Below are 22,669 nucleotides of genomic sequence, written 5' to 3'. Positions count from 1 at the left end.
AGCACACATGACCATGAAGAGTACCAGTTATGTGCACACCTGATTATATATGAACATATCTTTCTTTGCAGAAGGTGAGGCTGCTGTGTCTGTGGGGGATATTTTGATGTTTGCAACTGGGCTGACATCACTTCCCCCATCTGGCTTGGATCCATTGCCACAAATCGAGTTCCTGGATGATTCGCCATTCCCAAAGGTAAATACATGTTCAAACGTTTTGAAATTACCACTCCTGGGTTCATACAGTGGGTTTAAATCACAAATGGAATTCGGAATTCAAAATAGTCCAGGATTTGGTTGTTTATAAGCCATATAACTGGATACCCCTAGAGCTCGGACTCTAAAAATGTTCTTTGTTCTTTGTTGTAGTTCTAGGTGCACATTGCTTTTGTTAAATAAGTTTTTATAATGTAAGGGTATGAGAGCAGTTAGCATTTTAATAATTGTTTTCAATCAATGATTCTCGTACTGTTGTGTATTTATGAATCACTGTTTTGGATTTAGACTGAAAAAAAATATTTAAAGAGATATTTGAATTTATTTGCTTCATTTTTATTCATTATTTCCAACTTTGAGGTACTGAAGTTGTGGGTGACTAATTCAGACACTTTGTGTACATGTTCCACCATTACAATAAACCTCCCTTCAACTCACAGTTGAGCAGTTTCTTTTAGCTTCAGATAGAGTTCAGTTGAAGACTGCCAATTCTCAGGCTTCTGTAAATAAGTGTGCTCCATGGCAAAGTCCAAGTACTCCTGCATGTTTGCATCCCCGCATGGAGCTCTTGTTGGAAGTGCCTCAGGAAAGCCATCAAGTTCAACCTGTTCAACTATAAATCCACAGTCTCTGGAGCAAAACCTATGTTAAACAGAAGACGTAATTAGATTTATTTAAATTTAAGATAAAAGGAAAACAAACACAAGCATCATCTATCACCAAAGTATTACCTGTGTGGCAAGTAGTAGAGTTCATTGGGCACTCCTCCTGGACATGATGCTGTTCTAGAGGGGTGAATCCTGTGGCTGTTCCACAGTCTCACACACTCATCCAAGTCCTTCTGAATAACATTTCCAAAGCAGTATCTCAGTAAACACTGATGCTCATGGCTCCTGTTGAAGTATCCGGCATCTCTAAGGTCTGCAAATAGCTCCATCCAGAACTGACCCCTATAAGAAAATGATAAAATAACACTCATTTTAAGAATATATGTTTGAATTAATAAATGAAGGTTACACATAATTGATTTACTTTATTAAGGTCACTCACCTTCCCTTTCTGAATATGGACCACCAAGACTCAATCCTCTGGTTGTTTGTGGATGAGCCATACATGTGGCTGGACGCTCCAGAGTAGCAGTCATTGTGGTTGTGACGTAGGGTGCACTGAATTGCGGCCATGGTCCCATTTTCCGTGCCGCAGTCAGTCCTCAATCTCATGGGAATGACGCCGAGTTTTCGCACACATGACAGGAAATAGTGAGCGATCACAGCTGGGTTATTATTTGTTGGTCCACATTCAAGCCATAGTACTTTACGTGAAAACCCATCGATACAGCCTGAAAGAGCCAAACCGAATGGCTTGAGTTTATCATAACCATCTGCATGCCACATATAGTTCGGTCCCATGGAGTGGTAGGTTCTCCTTATAAACCTTCTACATGCTCTCCTCTCGCACCCCCGAGGATTGAGCTCCCGGAGCAAATTCATTACATGGTCCCTCTTCACTCGCAGATGGTACTTCTGTTAGAGTACCTGCCACATCATGCGGTAGCCAAATAGCTGTCCGGGTTCACAAAGTTCCAGTCGTATGGCCCTTGTTATTGCGTCTGTAGCGGATAAATCCTTTCAGTGATAAAACCCGGCTTCATTCAGTTTGCTTTTCAAAGACCGCAAGCTGATATGCACATCATGTAAACATGACATCATGTCCACAATTATAGCGTACGAGTGTCCCTCATTAAAATACCGTATGCACTGCTGCAGCATATCTGGTCCACCGGCCGAGTCCATTCGAATTAAAAACACAAAAAGCAAAACCGCATTAAGCGGCTCATGTGTTTTCCACAAAGTGGGCACAAACTCTGGGTCAACCCCAGAGTTGGGACATTCCCTTTTTCCAGTTTATATAGATTGTAAATTTGTTTTGGGACTTGTTAATTTGTTTCAGTGTTTGTAAAAGTGTTAAAAAGTGTAAAAGTGTACTGTCCTATGAAAGAGTAAATCTCTTGATTGTAGTGTAGATTCATTGAATGTTGATTTGAGCGACTTCTATATTACTCTATTAATCCAGTCTTTCCAATCCTATTATCGTTAAACAGTCCCACATCCCACAGGAGTATGATTGCTGCCTTGCTTGCTTTATCAACTGTTGGATCAGGCAGTAAAATATTTCGTTTCCAAACGTCCTTATAGTAATTTGCGGTGATTACAGCCTGTGTCCGTGTTCGTCAGTGTTAACTGACCCTCATCCTTCTGTGGCGACTGCGGTCTGAACAAAACTTCTCATGCAAAAGAGCCTCACAGCAATGTTTCCGCCCCTCTTAACGCCATCCACCAATCACAGACGGGGAGTCCCACAGTTAAATTTGCATGCGGTGTCTTTAAATGCGCCGTTCTCGCAGTTGAAATTTCGTTTTGTTTATCTGAAACATGCCTGAACCAGCGAAGTCAGCGCCCAAGAAAGGCTCCAAGAAAACGGTAACCAAAACCGCCGGTAAAGGAGGCAAGAAGAGAAAGAGGAGCAGGAAGGAGAGTTACGCCATCTATGTGTATAAAGTACTAAAACAGGTCCATCCCGACACGGGCGTTTCTTCCAAGGCCATGAGCATCATGAACTCGTTCGTCAACGACATCTTTGAGCGCATTGCTGTCGAGGCGTCCCGTCTGGTTCACTACAACAAGCGCTCCACCATCACATCCAGGGAGATTCAGACCGCCGTGCGCCTCCTGTTGCCCGGTGAACTGGCCAAGCACGCCGTGTCCGAGGGCACCAAGGCTGTGACCAAGTACACCAGCTCCAAGTGAACTGATGTGCGCCTTCACCATCAAACCAAGGGCTCTTTTAAGAGCCACACACGTCTGCAAGAGTGCAAACTTTCTGTATGTTGTGTATAAACAGTAGTTAAAGATTTTGTATTTTTCTCATTCATACGTGATGCTGGATAACAATACAAACACACCACATGAAATATTACAACTTATACCATCTGTGTAGTTTGATGTCCACAGCATCAACACATATGGATTAAATGATTTGCGAAGAGAAGTTGGTGCATAAAGTGAAAATAGTGCAACAGCATAACTGCAAGTGGCTTTCAGAAAAACAGCAATATAAACTGCATCATAAACAGTGAACCAGTATTGTAATGTATGAGGAAATGTGGTTACACATTGGGCTTCAGTCCAGTAACCCGACAAACAAACCAAAAAAAGACCACTCAGACATTTACTGAATCAAGTCCAGTTATACTTTTGAGAGATCACACCTGTGTTATAACTTACATCTATTATGTTTTTCATCAAAATATAATGTATTCATTAGTCAGTATTTTGTGTATGATTAGAAATATTAATTAATAGCCTTGTCATGTCTTATCTCTTCAAATAACTAAAATAGTTTACTTTATTGCCACTATCTGCTTCTCGATCATATATTGGTGTGTGTGTATGTATAATGTGTGTTTACAGTGTTTGCAAAACACCTGTCTCCAGTCTAGGTTATATCAGAATATCCTATTACTGTTAATCCCGATATGAATATTAAAATATGACAAATGATTTGTCCTGTATCATAGTTACATGAAAGACATCTGCAGAAAAAAATGTGTGGAAATCAGTTTAGTATTCAGAGCATTACGATGGATTAAATGCACTGTACCTGTTAAAAAACACTGAGTGGAGCGGGTCGGATGACCCAGATGACCGCTCTAAGATGGCGGTCCCACGGCTTATCAGCGCCAATAGACAGCAGCAGTCATACTACTGATAGATCACATCTGTGTTAAAGGAATTGTCACTTTTCAAAAAGAGAGCTGCACCAGACATAAAAATCAAAATGGATCTGGAGCTAACAACATGGGTTATCCCTGCATCACCTGCCATAAACCAGTTCACAATCATCACCTGTGACAGTGCTGTGTTTGAATAAATAATGAATGGTTCTTCATATATCTATGAATGGTACGTAAACTCTTCAGAACAGAGGATCCTCTGTTTAAAACTCAGCCAAAGCTCTGGTGAAAAAGTTATTCCACAGTTGAGGTGAATGGTGCAGAAGGCTGTTGTCCTTCACACACACGCACGTGATAGGTTAGAAGGGTAGCACGCCTTTAAAAACTATGCTCAGCACCAATAAATAGTGATTAGCTCTCTGCCAATAAACAATGATAACTCATAAGGTGATGTCATATTAAAAACAGTAGGGAATAGAAATAGTTAAAAATAGGAAAGTGCTTAAAACGTTAAAAAGGTTTGTAATAAATATACATTTACATAAAAGCCTTCAGAACAATATAAATACAGTTAAGAGTTGGTTAAAAGTATGTTATTCTTTATTTTTTCTAAATGTTTTGTAATTCTATTCAAAGGAATTGTGACCGCATTCTCGGAAATCGTTTAGTAATCCTGGGATCCTTTATTTTTGCAACTTGTAATGTCTTCCCACACCACTGGAGGGATTTTGCGGGGTTTCTCCTCATTGCAATAAACCTCTGCGTGAGAGAAACAACCAGAAATAACTCTCGTGATTATTTCCTCATATTTTCAGAGGTACTGCAGCACATTACCCCCTATTCAGGGGTACGACACACACACATATATAAAAAATATATATATTTATCATGTACCTATAAATTATACGCCATATGATTGGATAAAACACTAAAGAATAAATAGCAATACACCCTTTTCGCGGACAGGTAATATTTTTCATACCACCCAAGTAATCAGCCAATCAGGTGTCATGTATAATTCTTTCCGCCTTGCTTAGAGAACTTGAGTTGGATGGATGATGAAAAAAGCAAAACACCTTCGCAATTTATGTCGATATTTTGATGAATTTCTTCATTTACAGCAGCTTCATTAAACAAATGTACTCGAATGATTATCAGCACGACGGCAAGCTTACAGGCTAACCTCTGCTAACACTAGAGGACTGTTGCCAGTTATGGCTTCTGAAACAAGGGAGAAAAAAAAAAAGAAACAGCACCGTTCAGCTGAAGCATTAGTGGACGTAAAATATTCTGTCTGTTAAGAGCTTCACCTCTTGTTCCACGTGTGTATTTCCCATCGGTGTCACATACGTGTCGATTGAGTAGACACTTTTATTGACATAGCTAAATGTCACACAGCTAAATTAATTGTAGCTCATCGAGCTATCATTAGCTTACTTTCATGATTTACACTTTTATTTTACATGGTGTAGATTTTTAATGGTTCTTCAGTTGATGGGTTCTTTAATAGATATCAACAGATAGTATCTAAGTTTGGGGTTTCCATTAGAGAGCATATAGAATGTGTATTTTGTCTTCCTATAATAAGCTAGCAGGGTGAAATTGAGATAGATATGTTAGATAATATCTGTGGTAGTTTTTTTATTTTATGTCAGCTATCAAGTATTTGTGTTATTAGTTTGGAAGTTCTGAGAAATATAAGTTAAGTTTTACTTCATTGTGTGTCCAAGTTTCAGACACAGGGAGATCTTCCCCTGTTGGTGAGAGCCAGTAACATTAGAAATGTGAGACGAAACTACAGCCATAATTAACACCCACAAGGTATATAAAGTGTTGGATGGCTCATTTTCGGGGCCTTTCACAAGATGGACTGTCTGTGAGGGTTCCATGCCTGTTTTTCTTAATATGACCTTTAATAAACTCAATGAGGAATACAACAGTTTTGTTTTTAGTAAGGGGCAGAATCTTGCATAAAAGAACCGGGTAAAAATAACAGATACCTAAAACATATTACATCATAACTTTTGTTTCTTTAATAAAATAACCATATTTATAGCTTAGCTACTAGCTATAAATTAATTTTACTAAAAGTTTACAGAATGGGGTATATATATATATATATATATATATATATATATATATATATATATACTACAATCTTCTCCTGTATGAATATTTAGGTTTTAGAAGCTAACTTCTACAATGTTATGTAGTAACTATATTTCTTGTATATCAAATTAAATCAAATCAATTTTATTTATATTGCGCCAAATCACAACAAACAGTTGCCCCAAGGCGCTTTATATTGTAAGGCAAAAGCCATACAATAATTACAGAAAAACCCCAACGGTCAAAACGACCCCCTATGAGCAAGCACTTGACGACAGTGGGAAGGAAAAAACTCCCTTTTAACAGGAAGAAACCTCCAGCAGAACCAGGCTCAGGGAGGGGCAGTCTTCTGCTGGGACTGGTTGGGGCTGAGGGGAGAGAATCAGGAAAAAGACATGCTGTGGAAGAGAGCAGAGATCAATCACTAATGATTAAATGCAGAGTGGTACATACAGAGCAAAAAGAGGTGAATAAAAAGAAACACTCAGTGCATCATGGGAACCCCCCCAGCAATCTAAGTCTATAGCAGCATAACTAAGGGATGGTTCAGGGTCATCTGATCCAACCCTAACTATAAGCTTTAGCAAAAAGGAAAGTTTTAAGCTTAATCTTAAAAGTAGAGAGGGTGTCTGTCTCCCTAATCCGAATTGGGAGCTGGTTCCACAGGAAAGGAGCCTGAAAGCTGAAGGGTCTGCCTCCCATTCTACTCTTACAAACCCTAGGAACTACAAGTAAGCCTGCACTCTGAGAGCGAAGCGCTGTATTGGGGTGATATGGTACTATGAGGTCCCTAAGCTAAGGTGGGACCTGATTATTCAAAACCTTATAAGTAAGAAGAAGAATTTTAAATTCTATTCTGGAATTAACAGGGAGCCAATGAAGAGAAGCCAATATGGGTGAAATATGCTCTCTTCTTCTAGTCCCCGTCAGTACTCTAGCTGCAGCATTTTGAATTAACTGAAGGCTTTTCAGGGAATTTTTAGGACAACCTGATAATAATGAATTACAATAGTCCAGCCTAGAAGAAATAAATGCGTGAATTAGCTTTTCAGCATCACTCTGAGACAAGACCTTTCTAATTTTAGAGATATTGCGCAAATGCAAAAAAGCAGTCCTACATGTTTGCTTAATATGCGCATTGAAGGATATATCCTGATCAAAAATGACTCCAAGATTTCTCACAGTATTACTGGAGGTCAGGGTAATGACATCCAGAGTAAGGATTTGGTTAGACACCATGTTTCTAAGATTTGTGGGGCCAAGTACAATAACTTCAGTTTTATCTGAGTTTAAAAGCAGGAAATTAGAGGTCATCCATGTCTTTATGTCTGTAAGACAATCCTGCAGTTTAGCTAATTGGTGTGTGTCCTCTGGCTTCATGGATAGATAAAGCTGGGTATCATCTGCGTAACAATGAAAATTTAAGCAATGCCGTCTAATAATACTGCCTAAGGGAAGCATGTATAAAGTGAATAAAATTGGTCCTAGCACAGAACCTTGTGGAACTCCATAATTAACCTTAGTCCATGAAGAAGACTCCCCATTTGCATAAACAAACTGTAATCTATTAGATAAATATGATTCAAACCACTGCAGCGCAGTGCCTTTAATACCTATGGCATGCTCTAATCTCTGTAATAAAATTTTATGGTCAACAGTATCAAAAGCTGCACTGATGTCTAACAGGACAAGCACAGAGATGAGTCCACTGTCTGAGGCCATAAGAAGATCATTTGTAACCTTCACTAATGCTGTTTCTGTACTATGATGAATTCTAAAACCTGACTGAACCTCTTCAAATAGACCATTCCTCTGCAGATGATCATTTAGCTGTTTTACAACTACCCTTTCAAGAATTTTTGAGAGAAAAGGAAGGTTGGAGATTGGCCTATAATTAGCTAAGATAGCTGGGTCAAGTGATGGCTTTTTAAGTAATGTAATTACTTAAAAAGCCATCTTAAGCTTAAGTAATTAGTAATTACTGCCACCTTAAAAGCCTGTGGTACATAGCCAACTAATAAAGATAGATTGATCATATTTAAGATCGAAGCATTAATTAATGGTAGGGCTTCCTTGAGCAGCTTGGTAGGAATGGGGTCTAATAGACATGTTGATGGTTTGGAGGAATCAACTAATGAAAGTAACTCAGACAGAACAATCGGAGAGAAAGAGTCTAACCAAATACAGCATTACTGAAAGCAGCCGAACATAAAGATATGTCTTTGGGATGGTTATGAATAATTTTTTCTCTAATAGTTAAAATTTTATTTGCAAAGAAAGTCATGAAGTCATTACTAGTTAAAGTTAAAGGAATACTTGACTCAATAGAGCACTGACTCTTTGTCAGCCTGGCTACAGTGCTGAAAAGAAACCTGGGGTTGTTCCTATTTTCTTCAATTAGTGATGAATAGTAAGATGTCCTAGCTTTCATGGAGGACTTTTTTATAGAGCAACAGACTCTTTTTCCAGGCTAAATGAAGATCTTCTAAATTAGTGAGATGCCTTTTCCTCTCCAGCTTATGGGTTATCTGCTTTAAGCTGCGAGTTTGTGGGTTATACCACGGAGTCAGGCACTTCTGATTTAAAGCTCTCTTTTTCAGAGGAGCTACAGCATCCAAAGTTGTGCTCAATGAGGATGTAAAGCTATTGACGAGATAATCTATCTCACTCACAGAGTTTAGGTAGTTACTCTGCACTGTGTTGGTATATGGCATTGAAGAACATAACAAAGAAGGAATTATATCCTTAAACCTAGTTACAGCGCTTTCAGAAAGACTTCTACTGTAATGAAACTTATTCCCCATTGCTGGGTAGTCCATTAAAGTAAATGTAAATGTTATTAAGAAATGATCAGACAAAAAGGCCATTTGCCATATGTCAGAACAAGATCTAAAGTGTGGCTAAAGTGGTGGGTGGGCTCATTTACATTTTGAGCAAAGCCAATTGAGTCTAATAATAGATTAAATGCAGTGTTGAGGCTGTCATTCTCAGCATCTATGTGGATGTTAAAATCACCCACTATAATTATCTTATCTGAGCTAAGCACTAAGTCAGACAAAAGGTCTCAAAAATCACAAAGAAACTCAAAGTAATGACCAGGTGGGCGATAGATAATAACAAATAAAACTGGTTTTTGAGACTTCCAATTTGGATGGACAAGACTAAGAGACAAGCTTTCAAATGAATTAAAGCTCTGTCTGGGTCTTTGATTAATTAATAAGCTGGAGTGGAAGATTGCTGCTAATCCTCCTCCTTGACCCGTGCTTCGAGCATTTTGACAGTTAGTTGGGGGTGTTGACTCATTTAAACTAACATATTCATCCTGCTGTAACCAGGTTTCTGTAAGGCAGAATAAATCAATATGTTGATCAATTATTATATAATTTACTAACAGGGACTTAGAGGAGAGAGACCTAATATTTAATAAACCACATTTAACTGTTTTAGTCTGTGGTGCAGTTGAGGTGCTATATTATTTTTTCTTTTTGAATTTTTATGCTTAAATACATTTTTGTTGGTTATTGGTGGTCTGGGAGCAGGCACCGTCTCTATGGGGATGGGGTAATGAGGGGATGGCAGGGGGAGAGAAGCTGCAGAGAGGTGTGTAAGACTACAACTCTTAATGTATATGTTGTTTATTACCCTGATTGTGTAAATATCACTTATATACATGCTGTCCATTTTATTGAGCCGCTTCGGTGGGTAGGGAGAGTTCCGATGGGATAAAGCTTTTTAACCTACCATCCCTGGTTCTCAAGACCAGGCACCTCAGTGGCTCTACTCTGTTCTTTTTGTTTGTTTGTTTTTTAGATATACCTTATACACTAGTAGAGTTCTACCTTATAATTGGAATGTATTACAGAAGACATAAATTACTGAATTTTCATGGCAGATGAGAAGAATTTGCTATTGCATATAGTTCCCTTTTATTGTGTGTGTGTGTGTGTGTGTGTGTGGGGGGGGGGGGGGGGGGTACTGACTGATTGGAAATGATTAGGAAAACATGTGGGCTGTTTAATGTCAAACACTTTTTGTCGCCATGACAAATATCAGAATGAGGTTTACTGATGATCTAAGTGTTATCAAAACATGTCTTTTACTTTGGGTGGCTTTCATTCTATGGTTCTGTATCAGAAACGACGAAGAACACTGACTTTGTTGGTTCTAATGCGTGTAATTTGCCAAAGGCACATTGGTCATTTTCATTTCTAAACATTCATATTCTTCTATTATGTCTGTATTATGTAAACACATAAGCACTGTAGACAATATATCACTGAGATCACTTTATTTTAAAACCACAGACACATTTTCCCTAATAAAACTGTTAACTTCAGGAGATTCGAACGTGGTGATATGGTAATATGTTCATCACAAATAAAATATGCATTTTGGCACAATAACAACTGACTGAAATATGACATTTGAGCCACCTTAAATCAATCAGCCTCTGATCACTTCTGACAAGAGTGTGTTTGCAGAAAGCACAAACGCGTCAATTTCTGCCAGATTTATGTGTAAAATATCAGTACTCTGACTCTTAATCAGCCAACAAGGATGTCGTGTTCGGGTCTAAGTAGTTTCAGTGGGTTTCTGCTGCTTTTTAAAGCATTTAAGAGTGAAAAAGCACAAAGCAGTGCCTCCCGCGGCAGTCGTTTGGGGAGAGTCGAAGCTTTTTTTGACTAAATGCGGAAAGCTTCCGAGACCAACACAACGTGCACATGTACAGACACCGCTCCGCTGTCACTTCCGTTTGTTTATTGTACATACATGTTGGTCCAGGTGGGAATTTCACCTATTTATTGTCAGAGAGAAAACACAAGTAACCCGACAAATCAGACTGCAGCGAGAAGCGGCGGGATGGATTGAGTCTCCACGGTTCTCATGGAGGCTTCAAGTACAGCCTCCTGCTCCGGAATCTCCAACAGTCCGTCAAACTCTCCTTGTGCTTTGCAACGTTCAGAGACGACAAATGGCAGAAGAAGCTCCAGCTGCCGCCGCTCCGGCTAAGGTTCCCAAGAAGAAGCCTGCCAAAGCCAAGAAGGTGGGCCCCAGCGTTAGCGACCTCATCGTTCAAACTGTGACGGCGTCCAAGGAGCGGAAAGGTGTGTCTTTAGCTGCCCTCAAAAACGCTCTGGCTGCCGGCGGCTACGACGTCAAGAAGAACAATGCTCGTGTCAAGGTGGCCGTCAAGAGTCTGGTGACTAAAGGCAAGCTTGTCCAGACCAAGGGCTCCGGGGCGTCCGGCTCATTCAAGTTGAGCAAAGACACCAAGTCTAAACCGGCTGCCAAGAAAAGTGCTCCCAAAGCTAAGAAGGCCGCCGCCAAGAAACCAGCAGCGGCCAAGAAACCCAAGAAAGTTGCAGCAACAAAAAAGCCTGCCGCCGCCAAGAAGTCCCCGAAGAAGGTGAAGAAGCCTGCAGCGGCAAAGAAAGCAGCTAAGAGTCCCAAGAAGACACCCAAGAGTCCGAAGAAGGCCACGAAAAAGCCCGCTGCAGCCAAGAAAGCTCCAGCAAAGAAGGCCGTCAAACCCAAAACTAAGAAGGCAGCGCCCAAGAAAAAGTGAGCTGTCAATCATGTCTTACAAAAGGCTCTTTTAAGAGCCGCCCACATTACTGAAAGAGTGTCTTCTGTGTCACTTGTGCCACATAAATCCGTTGTAGCAAAAGTAATGTAGAAAAATTCGGGGTCTGACTGCACAAAATGATGCTTTATTTTTGAGGGAGCGAAAAAAATGTAAGCGCCACCTTTTTAAAGGCTCGCTGTTTGACAAGTCAGTCGGCCACAAAACCACAAACACTGGCGTTATTACTCTTCGAAATATATCCAGAGAACAAGACATTTTATATTCCGCATATTATCAACAATTACAATAAATCGAAATGTTTGTAAACTAAGGGAAAAGTGCGTTTATGGATGCTTTTTCTATGTATATTTGTGTTTTTACATTGATGACTCGATTTGTACTTGTATTTGATATACAAGCGCATGAAAGCTTTGAATTGCTCTTGTCCAATCAGCGACAGCGCTCCCTTTTCTTGGACCAATCACCTCTGGCGTCGAGACGCCGCTGCCTTTATAAGGACGTTGTGCGCTCTGACGGCAACACATATTTTCTCTTTAGCGTAAAGAAGACAGTCGGTAAAACATGGCAAGAACCAAGCAGACGGCTCGTAAGTCAACCGGTGGCAAAGCGCCAAGGAAGCAGCTCGCCACTAAAGCAGCCCGTAAGAGCGCTCCTGCCACCGGCGGCGTGAAAAAGCCTCACCGCTACAGACCCGGTACCGTGGCCCTCAGAGAGATTCGTCGCTACCAGAAATCCACCGAGCTGCTGATCCGCAAGCTGCCCTTCCAGCGCCTGGTGAGGGAAATCGCTCAGGATTTCAAGACTGATCTGCGTTTCCAGAGTAGCGCTGTGATGGCTCTGCAGGAGGCCAGTGAGGCTTATCTGGTCGGCCTGTTTGAGGACACCAATCTGTGCGCCATCCACGCCAAGAGGGTCACCATCATGCCCAAAGACATTCAGCTGGCTCGCCGGATCAGAGGAGAGAGGGCTTAAAGTGTGCTGAGAGAACCATAACCACACAAAACGGCTCTTTTAAGAGCCACTGCAATGAGACACACGAGTGTGTTCCTCTGTGTGGTGTATATATTAAGTTATTTTAAGATAAAAACGTTAACTTGAAACAAAATAAGTGAAAGCTCGCTTGAGAGAGTTGTTGCAACGGCGGCCGTTAAGACATAATTTTGTACTTTTGTAAGTGAGGCTCAACATTGGGTTGTTGGTTCGTGTTGAACTGATGCGCTGCTTCAGAGGGAAGCAGACGACCACATCATGAGTCCTTGGTAATTAGCCACGCCCACCGTGTGATTCTCAGCAGATGATTGGTAGACCACCTTTCGGACAAGTCCTGCATATGGTCCTTCAAGCTCTCAGTGGCCCCGCCTGCTGCTGTTCAGCAAGCAGCCTGTTTTGTGATTGGTCGGGCACAAAGAGTCCTCCGCCGCTCGGAGGGCTTATAAAAAAGGCTCTGTGCCACTCGGCAAGTACTTTTTCTCTGTGCTTTAACAGCGAAAGATTAGAGCGAAATCATGAGCGGAAGAGGCAAAACAGGCGGTAAAGCCAGAGCCAAGGCGAAGACTCGCTCCTCTCGCGCTGTCATTAAAAGCATTTTTAAAGAAATACCTTTAGATACTGCGTGCGAACATGCAAACGATTGATGACAAGACAAAGATGTACAACTATTGTATTTCATAATGTGGACACTAATGTGTGAAGCACCTTCGGGCAGCTTTGTTGTCATTTGGTGTAATATAAACAGTTAATTTAATGTCACTTTTGTTTCTTTGAACTACTCAGTCGTCTGCTCTTCCTCATTGCTTCACAGTATAAGAAGAGGTTTCATTGTTTTTATCCCCCTCCTCCCCCTTATTATTATTATTTTGTTTTTGGTATTTTGTGTTTTGCCCTGCAATAGACTGGCGTCCTGTCCAGGGTGTAAACTGTCTTGATGCTTGATGGTGATACTTCGTTTTAATTAAACAGTTGGAATCCCCTGGTCCGCACCAAGTCGCGTCTCTTCTACTTCAGTGACTGCTGGGATAGGCTCCAGCTCCCCGCGACCCTTGATTGGACTAAGCGGTTGAAGATGAGCTCTTTTAAGAGCCGCCCACTGTCCTATGAAAGAGTAAATCTCCTTTGATTGTATTGTTCCACAATCATCACAGCAAAACTGAATCAATTTATGTTCATTGTACGTTGATTTGTGCTACTTCCCTATATTTGTATCATTCCAATCTTTATGATACTATTATCGTTAAACAGTCCCACATCCCACAGGAGTATGATTGCTGCCTTGCTTGCTTTATCAACTGTTGGATCAGGCAGTAAAATATTTCGTTTCCAAACGTCCTTATAGTAATTTGCGGTGATTACAGCCTGTGTCCGTGTTCGTCAGTGTTAACTGACCCTCATCCTTCTGTGGCGACTGCGGTCTGAACAAAACTTCTCATGCAAAAGAGCCTCACAGCAATGTTTCCGCCCCTCTTAACGCCATCCACCAATCACAGACGGGGAGTCCCACAGTTAAATTTGCATGCGGTGTCTTTAAATGAGCCGTTCTCGCAGTTGAAATTTCGTTTTGTTTATCTGAAACATGCCTGAACCAGCGAAGTCAGCGCCCAAGAAAGGCTCCAAGAAAACGGTAACCAAAACCGCCGGTAAAGGAGGCAAGAAGAGAAAGAGGAGCAGGAAGGAGAGTTACGCCATCTATGTGTATAAAGTACTAAAACAGGTCCATCCCGACACGGGCGTTTCTTCCAAGGCCATGAGCATCATGAACTCGTTCGTCAACGACATCTTTGAGCGCATTGCTGCCGAGGCGTCCCGTCTGGCTCACTACAACAAGCGCTCCACCATCACATCCAGGGAGATTCAGACCGCCGTGCCAAGTGAACTGATGTGCGCCTTCACCATCAAACCAACGGCTCTTTTAAGAGCCACACACGTCTGCAAAAGTGCAAATTTTCTATATATTGTCGTTTGACATTTTGTCTTTTGTATTTTTCTCATTCATACGTGATGCTGGATAACAATACAAACACACCACATGAAATGTTACAACTTACAGCAACTGCATAGTTTGATGTCCTCAGTGTTGGCACATACTGATGAAATGAATTGCAAAGAAAAGTTGGTGCATAAAGTGAAAATAGTGCAACAGCATAACTGCAAGTGGCTTTTAGAAAAACAGCAATATAAACTCCATCATAAACAGTGAACCAGTATTGTAATGTATGAGGAAATGTGGTTACACATTGGGCTTCAGTCCAGTAACCCGACAAACAAACCAAAAAAAGACCACTCAAAAAACCATATGGATTTGAATCACATGTGATTGCGTCAGACAAGCTTGAACCCTCGTGCGCCTGCGTGAGTTTTTCTAATCTTAAAAGTAGAGAGGGTGTCTGTCTCCCTGATCTGAATTGGGAGCTGGTTCCACAGGAGAGGAGCCTGAAAGCTGAAGGCTCTGCCTCCCATTCTACTCTTACAAACCCTAGGAACTACAAGTAAGCCTGCAGTCTGAGAGCGAAGCGCTCTATTGGGGTGATATGGTACTACGAGGTCCCTAAGATAAGATGGGACCTGATTATTCAAAACCTTATAAGTAAGAAGAAGAATTTTAAATTCTATTCTAGAATTAACAGGAAGCCAATGAAGAGAGGCCAATATGGGTGAGATATGCTCTCTCCTTCTAGTCCCCGTCAGTACTCTAGCTGCAGCATTTTGAATTAACTGAAGGCTTTTTAGGGAACTTTTAGGACAACCTGATAATAATGAATTACAATAGTCCAGCCTAGAGGAAATAAATGCATGAATTAGTTTTTCAGCATCACTCTGAGACAAGACCTTTCTGATTTTAGAGATATTGCGTAAATGCAAAAAAGCAGTCCTACATATTTGTTTAATATGCACTTTGAATGACATATCCTGATCAAAAATGACTCCAAGATTTCTCACAGTATTACTAGAGGTCAGGGTAATGCCATCCAGAGTAAGGATCTGGTTAGACACCATGTTTCTAAGATTTGTGGGGCCAAGTACAATAACTTCAGTTTTATCTGAGTTTAAAAGCAGGAAATTAGAGGTCATCCATGTCTTTATGTCTGTAAGACAATCCTGCAGTTTAGCTAATTGGTGTGTGTCCTCTGGCTTCATGGATAGATAAAGCTGGGTATCATCTGCGTAACAATGAAAATTTAAGCAATACCGTCTAATAATACTGCCTAAGTGAAGCATGTATAAAGTGAATAAAATTGGTCAGACATGGTCTGAAATGATCAGACAGAAGGGAGTTTTCAGGGAATACTGTTAAGTCTTCTATTTCCATACCATAAGTCAGAACAAGATCTAAGATATGATTAAAGTGGTGTGTGGACTCATTTACTTTTTGAGCAAAGCCAATAGAGTCTAATAATAGATTAAATGCAGTGTTGAGGCTGTCATTCTCAGCATCTGTGTGGATGTTAAAATCGCCCACTATAATTATCTTATCTGAGCTAAGCACTAAGTCAGACAAAAGGTCTGAAAATTCACAGAGAAACTCACAGTAACGACCAGGTGGACGATAGATAATAACAAATAAAACTGGTTTTTGGGACTTCCAATTTGGATGGACAAGACTAAGAGACAAGCTTTCAAATGAATTAAAGCTCTGTCTGGGTTTTTGATTAATTAATAAGCTGGAATGGAAGATTGCTGCTAATCCTCCGCCCCGGCCCTTGCTACGAGCATTCTGACAGTTAGTGTGACTCGGGGGTGTTGACTCATTTAAACTAACATATTCATCCTTCTGTAACCAGGTTTCTGTAAGGCAGAATAAATCAATATGTTGATCAATTATTATATCATTTACTAACAGGGACTTAGAAGAGAGAGACCTAATGTTTAATAGACCACATTTAACTGTTTTAGTCTGTGGTGCAGTTGAAGGTGCTATATTATTTTTTCTTTTTGAATTTTTATGCTTAAATAGATTTTTGCTGGTTATTGGTAGTCTGGGAGCAGGCACCGTCTCTACGGGGATGGGGTAATGAGGGGATGGCAGGGGGAGAGAAGCTGCAGAGAGGTGTGTAAGACTACACACTACATTCAGTGATGAATCTCGAATCTGCATTGGGCAAGGTGATGATGCTGGAACTTTTGATTGGTGCCGTTCCAATGAGATTTATAAAGATGACTGCCTGAAGAGAACATGTAAATTTCCACAGTCATTGATGATATGGGGCTGCATGTTAGGTAAAGGCACTGGGGAGATGGCTGTCATTACATCATCAATAAATGCACAAGTTTACGTTGATATTTTGGACACTTTTCTTATCCCATCAATTGAAAGGATGTTTGGGGATGATGAAATCATTTTTCAAGATGATAATGCATCTTGCCATAGAGCAAAAACTGTGAAAACATTCCTTGCAAAAAGACACATAGGGTCAATGTCATGGCCTGCAAATAGTCTGGATCTTAATCCAATTGAAAATCTTTGGTGGACGTTGAAGAAAATGGTCCATGACAAGGCTCCAACCTGCAAAGCTGATCTGGCAACAGCAATCAGAGAAAGTTGGAGCCAGATTGATGAAGAGTACTGTTTGTCACTCATTAAGTCCATGCCTCAGAGACTGCAAGCTGTTATAAAAGCCAGAGGTGGTGCAACAAAATACTAGTGATGTGTTGGAGCGTTCTTTTGTTTGTCATGATTCCATAATTTTTTCCTCAGAATTGAGTGATTCCATATTTTTTCCCTCTGCTTGGTCTAAAAAAGTAACCGTTACTGACTGCCACAATTTTTTTCCTGATTTCTTATAGTGTTTCTTAAAGCCAGAAAGTTGTCATTTGAAATGACTTTAGTTTTGTGTCATGTCTGTGATCTGCTTTTTTTCTACAAAATTAAACAACTGAATGAACATCCTCCGAGGCCGGTGATTCCATAATTTTTGCCAGGGGTTGTACTTCAAATCTTTAAGTGGCAACAGCTCAAATACCACCAACAAAGTAGCCAGAAGTACATTTTACACAGTGGAAGTGCTGATTCATACGTAGTGCAACCTGGTTTGGTTTAGTGATGGAACTGCATTGATATAAAGTTCTACAAATCCAACATATATTTCCTCATTTTGAAAATGTATCTGCTGCAAATTTCCCATATTTTATTCTTATCTTTATTTATTATTATTCATAACTATCCCTCATAAACATGCTTGTCTTATCAGAGTTTATGATTTTGATATGATCGAGAAAAGTTAGACTGTCCTATTTGTCACAACTGTTGATGTTTGTCATCTCGTGTTACTAAGGGATTTATCAAATTACAGGGACCTGTGCAATTAATGTATCCAGTAGCCACTATCATGGCCTCCTATACAAGCGCAGGTTCTCATTTGGACACGCTTGTTGTGTGTTGGGGGGTTTGGCTGGACATTTTGGTGTTTTATTTTCTTTGCTCTCCAGGTGGTATGCAAACTGGTTTTTTGTCTGTGGAGAAGGTGCTGGCAGAAGAGTCCTTCACCCTCATCAGCATTATTGGCTGCACTTGTGGAGGATGTTCACGTGCAGGCCTAATGACTTGCAGCACCTGTGGATGATGCTCACGTGCAAACTTAAAGACTTTCAGCTGAAGCAGATAATGAGATGGCCTTCTGCATTTAAGCCATGAGTGGTTCGAGCAGACTTGCCGGGAACTCGACCTTGTGACGTTCGTTTGTGAGACGCTGAGGACCGCGCCTGGGTTTGACACATCGTGCTTGTGAAGGAAAATGGGTGAGGGACACATGCTGTCAGCACACATCAGAGGTGATGATTGTCTGAATAAGTGTTAACAGTAATTTGGTATTTTGTTACGCAGTATATTTGAACATTGATGAGAATTGTGCAGCTCACTTCTCACTGCCGTGGCATACGGAATGATGATCCTCCACCTGTTGTGAGAAGCTGCTCATTTACATAAAGCTTAAATTCAGACCTGAATGTGTTGCTGATAGTGTGTGCCTTTGAAGGATATTTGTTGTAGCTGTTGACTTACCTCACCTTTTCCATCCTTCACAGAGTCAGTTTGTCGTGTCCACCTGGGGGGTGTTCGACGGTGAGTCTGGGTCCAGAAGCGTCGGGCTTCGATCCATTTGGGCGCTGCAGAGCGCGCCGTCCTTCACCTCGCCAGATAACCTCACATTTATGTTGTACACAGTTATTGCACAGAAGGAAAATAAATTTGTTTTGTTTTTGGAACCGCTTTCTGGTTATTTTAGCGCTGGGTTCAGTCAGACACTGGTCGCGCTCCTCAACTTGCGTCTGCACATAACAACGCTGGTATCACAGTGTAAACAACACAACGTAGATCATATAAAGGTAGTGAATTTAGTGCTGTTTAGTATTCACTGATGTCCTTTTCTTAAAGTGTTTCTGCATTTGTATAGTATTGTTCTTAATGGTTTAAATTTTTCTTTTTTTTTAATCTTTTAGTTTTTGGTCTGAAAAGTGTGGCACATGTGCATGTTGCGATGAGGAACTGGTGTATTAGTGCACGAATGAAGCCTTGTGCATAATGACAAATCAAAGACTGTGCAGTTCAGATATTTTTTTTTTTATATCATTTTATTGCAACGACCCTGTATGGCCTTCGTAGTTAAGCCGCTTCAGTGTCTTTGATGACAACACAAAGGCTTCATCTTCTACCACTTAGTCCAATTAAGGGTCGCGGGGGGCTGGAGCCTATCCCAGCAGCCATAGAGCGCGAGGCGGGGTACACCCAGGACAGGACCCAGTCTGTCACAGGGCCACAAACAGACAAACACAGACACACCCACACACTACGGACAATTTAAAGATTCCAATCCACCTAACCCGCATGTCTCTGGATGTGGGAGGAAACCGGAGCACCCGGAGGAAACCCATGCAAACACGGGGAGAACATGCAAACTCCACACAGAAAGGCCACGGGAATTGAACCCACGACCTCTCGCTGTGAGGCAACAGTGCTAACCACTAAGCCACCGTGCTGCCCGCCAAGATTTATTATTAAGTACAATTCTGACAAATGAAGAACATGATTTCCAATTCAAATAATTATCGTGCCATTATCTTGAACAGCATTATTGCAAAAATTGTTTATCATTAGCAAACTATTTTTTAAATTAGGAAGAAATATTTTGTCATTACATGAGAATGGTTACAATTGGACTTAAATATTTTCACATTCTTTATGAGATTGTATTATTTGTATCTATATCCCACAGACATAGTTGACTCTCACAAAAATATTTTCTCATCTCAGGCATTAGTTTGATTATTATTTTTCTGTCATTTCAAAATGTGATCTCCATTCTTCAACCCGGTTATATACACTATGGAAGCTCTCTGAATATGGTCATTAAAAGTATTTTTAAAGAAATGCCTTTACATACCGTGTGTGAGCATACACGATTGATGGCAAGACAAAGATGTACAACTATTGTATTCCATAATGCGGAGACTAACATGTGAAGAACCTGCGGGTAGCTTTGTTGTCATTTGGCGTAATATAAACAGTTAAATTAATGTCACTTTTTTGTTTCTTTGAACTACTCAGTCATCTGCTCTTCATCATTGCTTCACCATTCGCCCTATTGACATATCCCATAATCCCTTGCGTGCCAGAGAGTCGCTGCAGTCAAACATCAATCAATCAATTTTATTTATATAGCGCCAAATCACAACAAACAGTTGCCCCAAGGCGCTTTATATTGTAAGGCAAGGCCATACAATAATTACGTAAAAACCCCAACGGTCAAAACGACCCCCTGTGAGCAAGCACTTGGCGACAGTGGGAAGGAAAAACTCCCTTTTAACAGGAAGAAACCTCCAGCAGAACCAGGCTCAGGGAGGGGCAGTCTTCTGCTGGGACTGGTTGGGGCTGAGGAAGAGAACCAGGAAAAAGACATGCTGTGGAGGGGAGCAGAGATCAATCACTAATGATTAAATGCAGAGTGGTGCATACAGAGCAAAACGAGAAAGAAACACTCAGTGCATCATGGGAACCCCCCAGCAGTCTACGTCTATAGCAGCATAACTAAGGGATGGTTCAGGGTCACCTGATCCAGCCCTAACTATAAGCTTTAGCAAAAAGGAAAGTTTTAAGCCTAATCTTAAAAGTAGAGAGGGTGTCAGTCTCCCTGATCTGAATTGGGAGCTGGTTCCACAGGAGAGGAGCCTGAAAGCTGAAGGCTCTGCCTCCCATTCTACTCTTACAAACCCTAGGAACTACAAGTAAGCCTGCAGTCTGAGAGCGAAGCGCTCTATTGGGGTGATATGGTACTATGAGGTCCCTAAGATAAGATGGGACCTGATTATTCAAAACCTTATAAGTAAGAAGAAGAATTTTAAATTCTATTCTAGAATTAACAGGAAGCCAATGAAGAGAGGCCAATATGGGTGAGATATGCTCTCTCCTTCTAGTCCCCGTTAGTACTCTAGCTGCAGCATTTTGAATTAACTGAAGGCTTTTCAGGGAACTTTTAGGACAACCTGATAACAATGAATTACAATAGTCCAGCCTAGAGGAAATAAATGCATGAATTAGTTTTTCAGCATCACTCTGAGACAAGACCTTTCTAATTTTAGAGATATTGCGTAAATGCAAAAAAGCAGTCCTACATATTTGTTTAATATGCGCTTTGAATGACATATCCTGATCAAAAATGACTCCAAGATTTCTCACAGTATTACTAGAGGTCAGGGTAATGCCATCCAGAGTAAGGATCTGGTTAGACACCATGTTTCTAAGATTTGTGGGGCCAAGTACAATAACTTCAGTTTTATCTGAGTTTAAAAGCAGGAAATTAGAGGTCATCCATGTCTTTATGTCTGTAAGACAATCCTGCAGTTTAGCTAATTGGTGTGTGTCCTCTGGCTTCATGGATAGATAAAGCTGGGTATCATCTGCGTAACAATGAAAATTTAAGCAATGCCTGTTGTGAAAGTGTAGTGACACGGACCCACAACAGCGGGCGCAAATGAACAGACAATGAAAGAGTCAAATATGAACACTTTACTGTTGTGAATGAGCACAACACAGAGGAATGTGAAATTTAACAGACAGTCAATCACAAGGGTGACGTGTGGGCAGGCTCGAGGATAGAAGACGTCTGTCCTGAGATGAACCGGAACCACACGATTTCCTCCGCCACCGAACCCGGAGAATACTGGAGCCGCCAAGTCCCGAGTCCCCAGGTGGCCACCGTCTTCGAAGGTCGGATCTGGTACTGCTGGCAGGGAGCAGAGACAGTAAGATATGGGTGTGTGCACACCCAGTAGCAACAACGGTGGGAATGCCACCTCCACCTCTAACACACACTCGTGCAGCTCCTGTCTACCCACTTATCTGGTAGAGGTGTGCAGCAGAGCCGTTGCTGGACACACCGAACGCCGGTCACACAGACACGGAACACCACAGGAAAGCGGCTGCAAAAAAGAGTTCAGACTGATACACAGTTCCCTTTCAAGGCTGAGAATACTACCTGAACGGTTTGACGATATCTCGGCGATGAGGTGGAGATGACGTCCGGGTTTTATGGAGTGAGATGATGAAGCATGAATGAGTGACAGCTGTCACCCCCGGCTGTGTCCGTGGCGGCAGCGCCCTCTTGTGCCTGAAGACCGCACTTCAGGCAGGGCGCCCTCTGGTGGTGGGCCAGCAGTACCTCTTCTTCTGGCGGCCCACACAACAATGCCGTCTAATAATACTGCCTAAGGGAAGCATGTATAAAGTGAATAAAATTGGTCCTAGCACAGAACCTTGTGGAACTCCATAATTAACCTTAGTCTGTGAAGAAGATTCCCCATTTACATGAACAAATTGTAATCTATTAGATAAATATGAATCAAACCACCGCAGCGCAGTGCCTTTAATACCTATGGCATGCTCTAATCTCTGTAATAAAATTTTATGGTCAACAGTATCAAAAGCAGCACTGAGGTCTAACAGAACAAGCACAGAGATGAGTCCACTGTCCGAGGCCATAAGAAGATCATTTGTAACCTTCACTAATGCTGTTTCTGTACTATGATGAATTCTAAAACCT

General features: G+C 41.1%; 3 protein-coding genes across 3 annotated transcripts; all 3 read left to right on the top strand.

The window, feature by feature from the left end:
- Positions 1–2,648: 2,648 nt before the first annotated feature.
- LOC117528904 (histone H2B-like) lies at positions 2,649–3,044 on the top strand. The gene has a single exon (XM_034191527.1). The coding sequence runs from the start codon at positions 2,649–2,651 to the stop codon at positions 3,021–3,023; it is 375 nt and encodes a 124-aa protein (XP_034047418.1). The 3' UTR covers positions 3,024–3,044.
- A 7,874-nt stretch (positions 3,045–10,918) lies between these two features.
- Positions 10,919–11,846, top strand: LOC117528899 (histone H1-like). Its single transcript, XM_034191521.1, has one exon. It carries the CDS (start codon positions 11,031–11,033, stop codon positions 11,622–11,624), a length of 594 nt encoding a protein of 197 aa, XP_034047412.1. The 5' UTR covers positions 10,919–11,030; the 3' UTR covers positions 11,625–11,846.
- Positions 11,847–14,214: 2,368 nt separating this feature from the next.
- On the top strand, positions 14,215–14,604 carry LOC117529126 (histone H2B-like). The gene has a single exon (XM_034191828.1). It carries the CDS (start codon positions 14,215–14,217, stop codon positions 14,602–14,604), a length of 390 nt encoding a protein of 129 aa, XP_034047719.1.
- Positions 14,605–22,669: the final 8,065 nt, after the last annotated feature.

Source organism: Thalassophryne amazonica, chromosome 17, assembly GCF_902500255.1.
Source record: "Thalassophryne amazonica chromosome 17, fThaAma1.1, whole genome shotgun sequence".
Taxonomy (NCBI): Eukaryota; Metazoa; Chordata; class Actinopteri; order Batrachoidiformes; family Batrachoididae; genus Thalassophryne; species Thalassophryne amazonica.
Note: the sequence above shows the minus strand (reverse complement) of the source record. Positions and strands in the feature narration are given on the sequence as shown.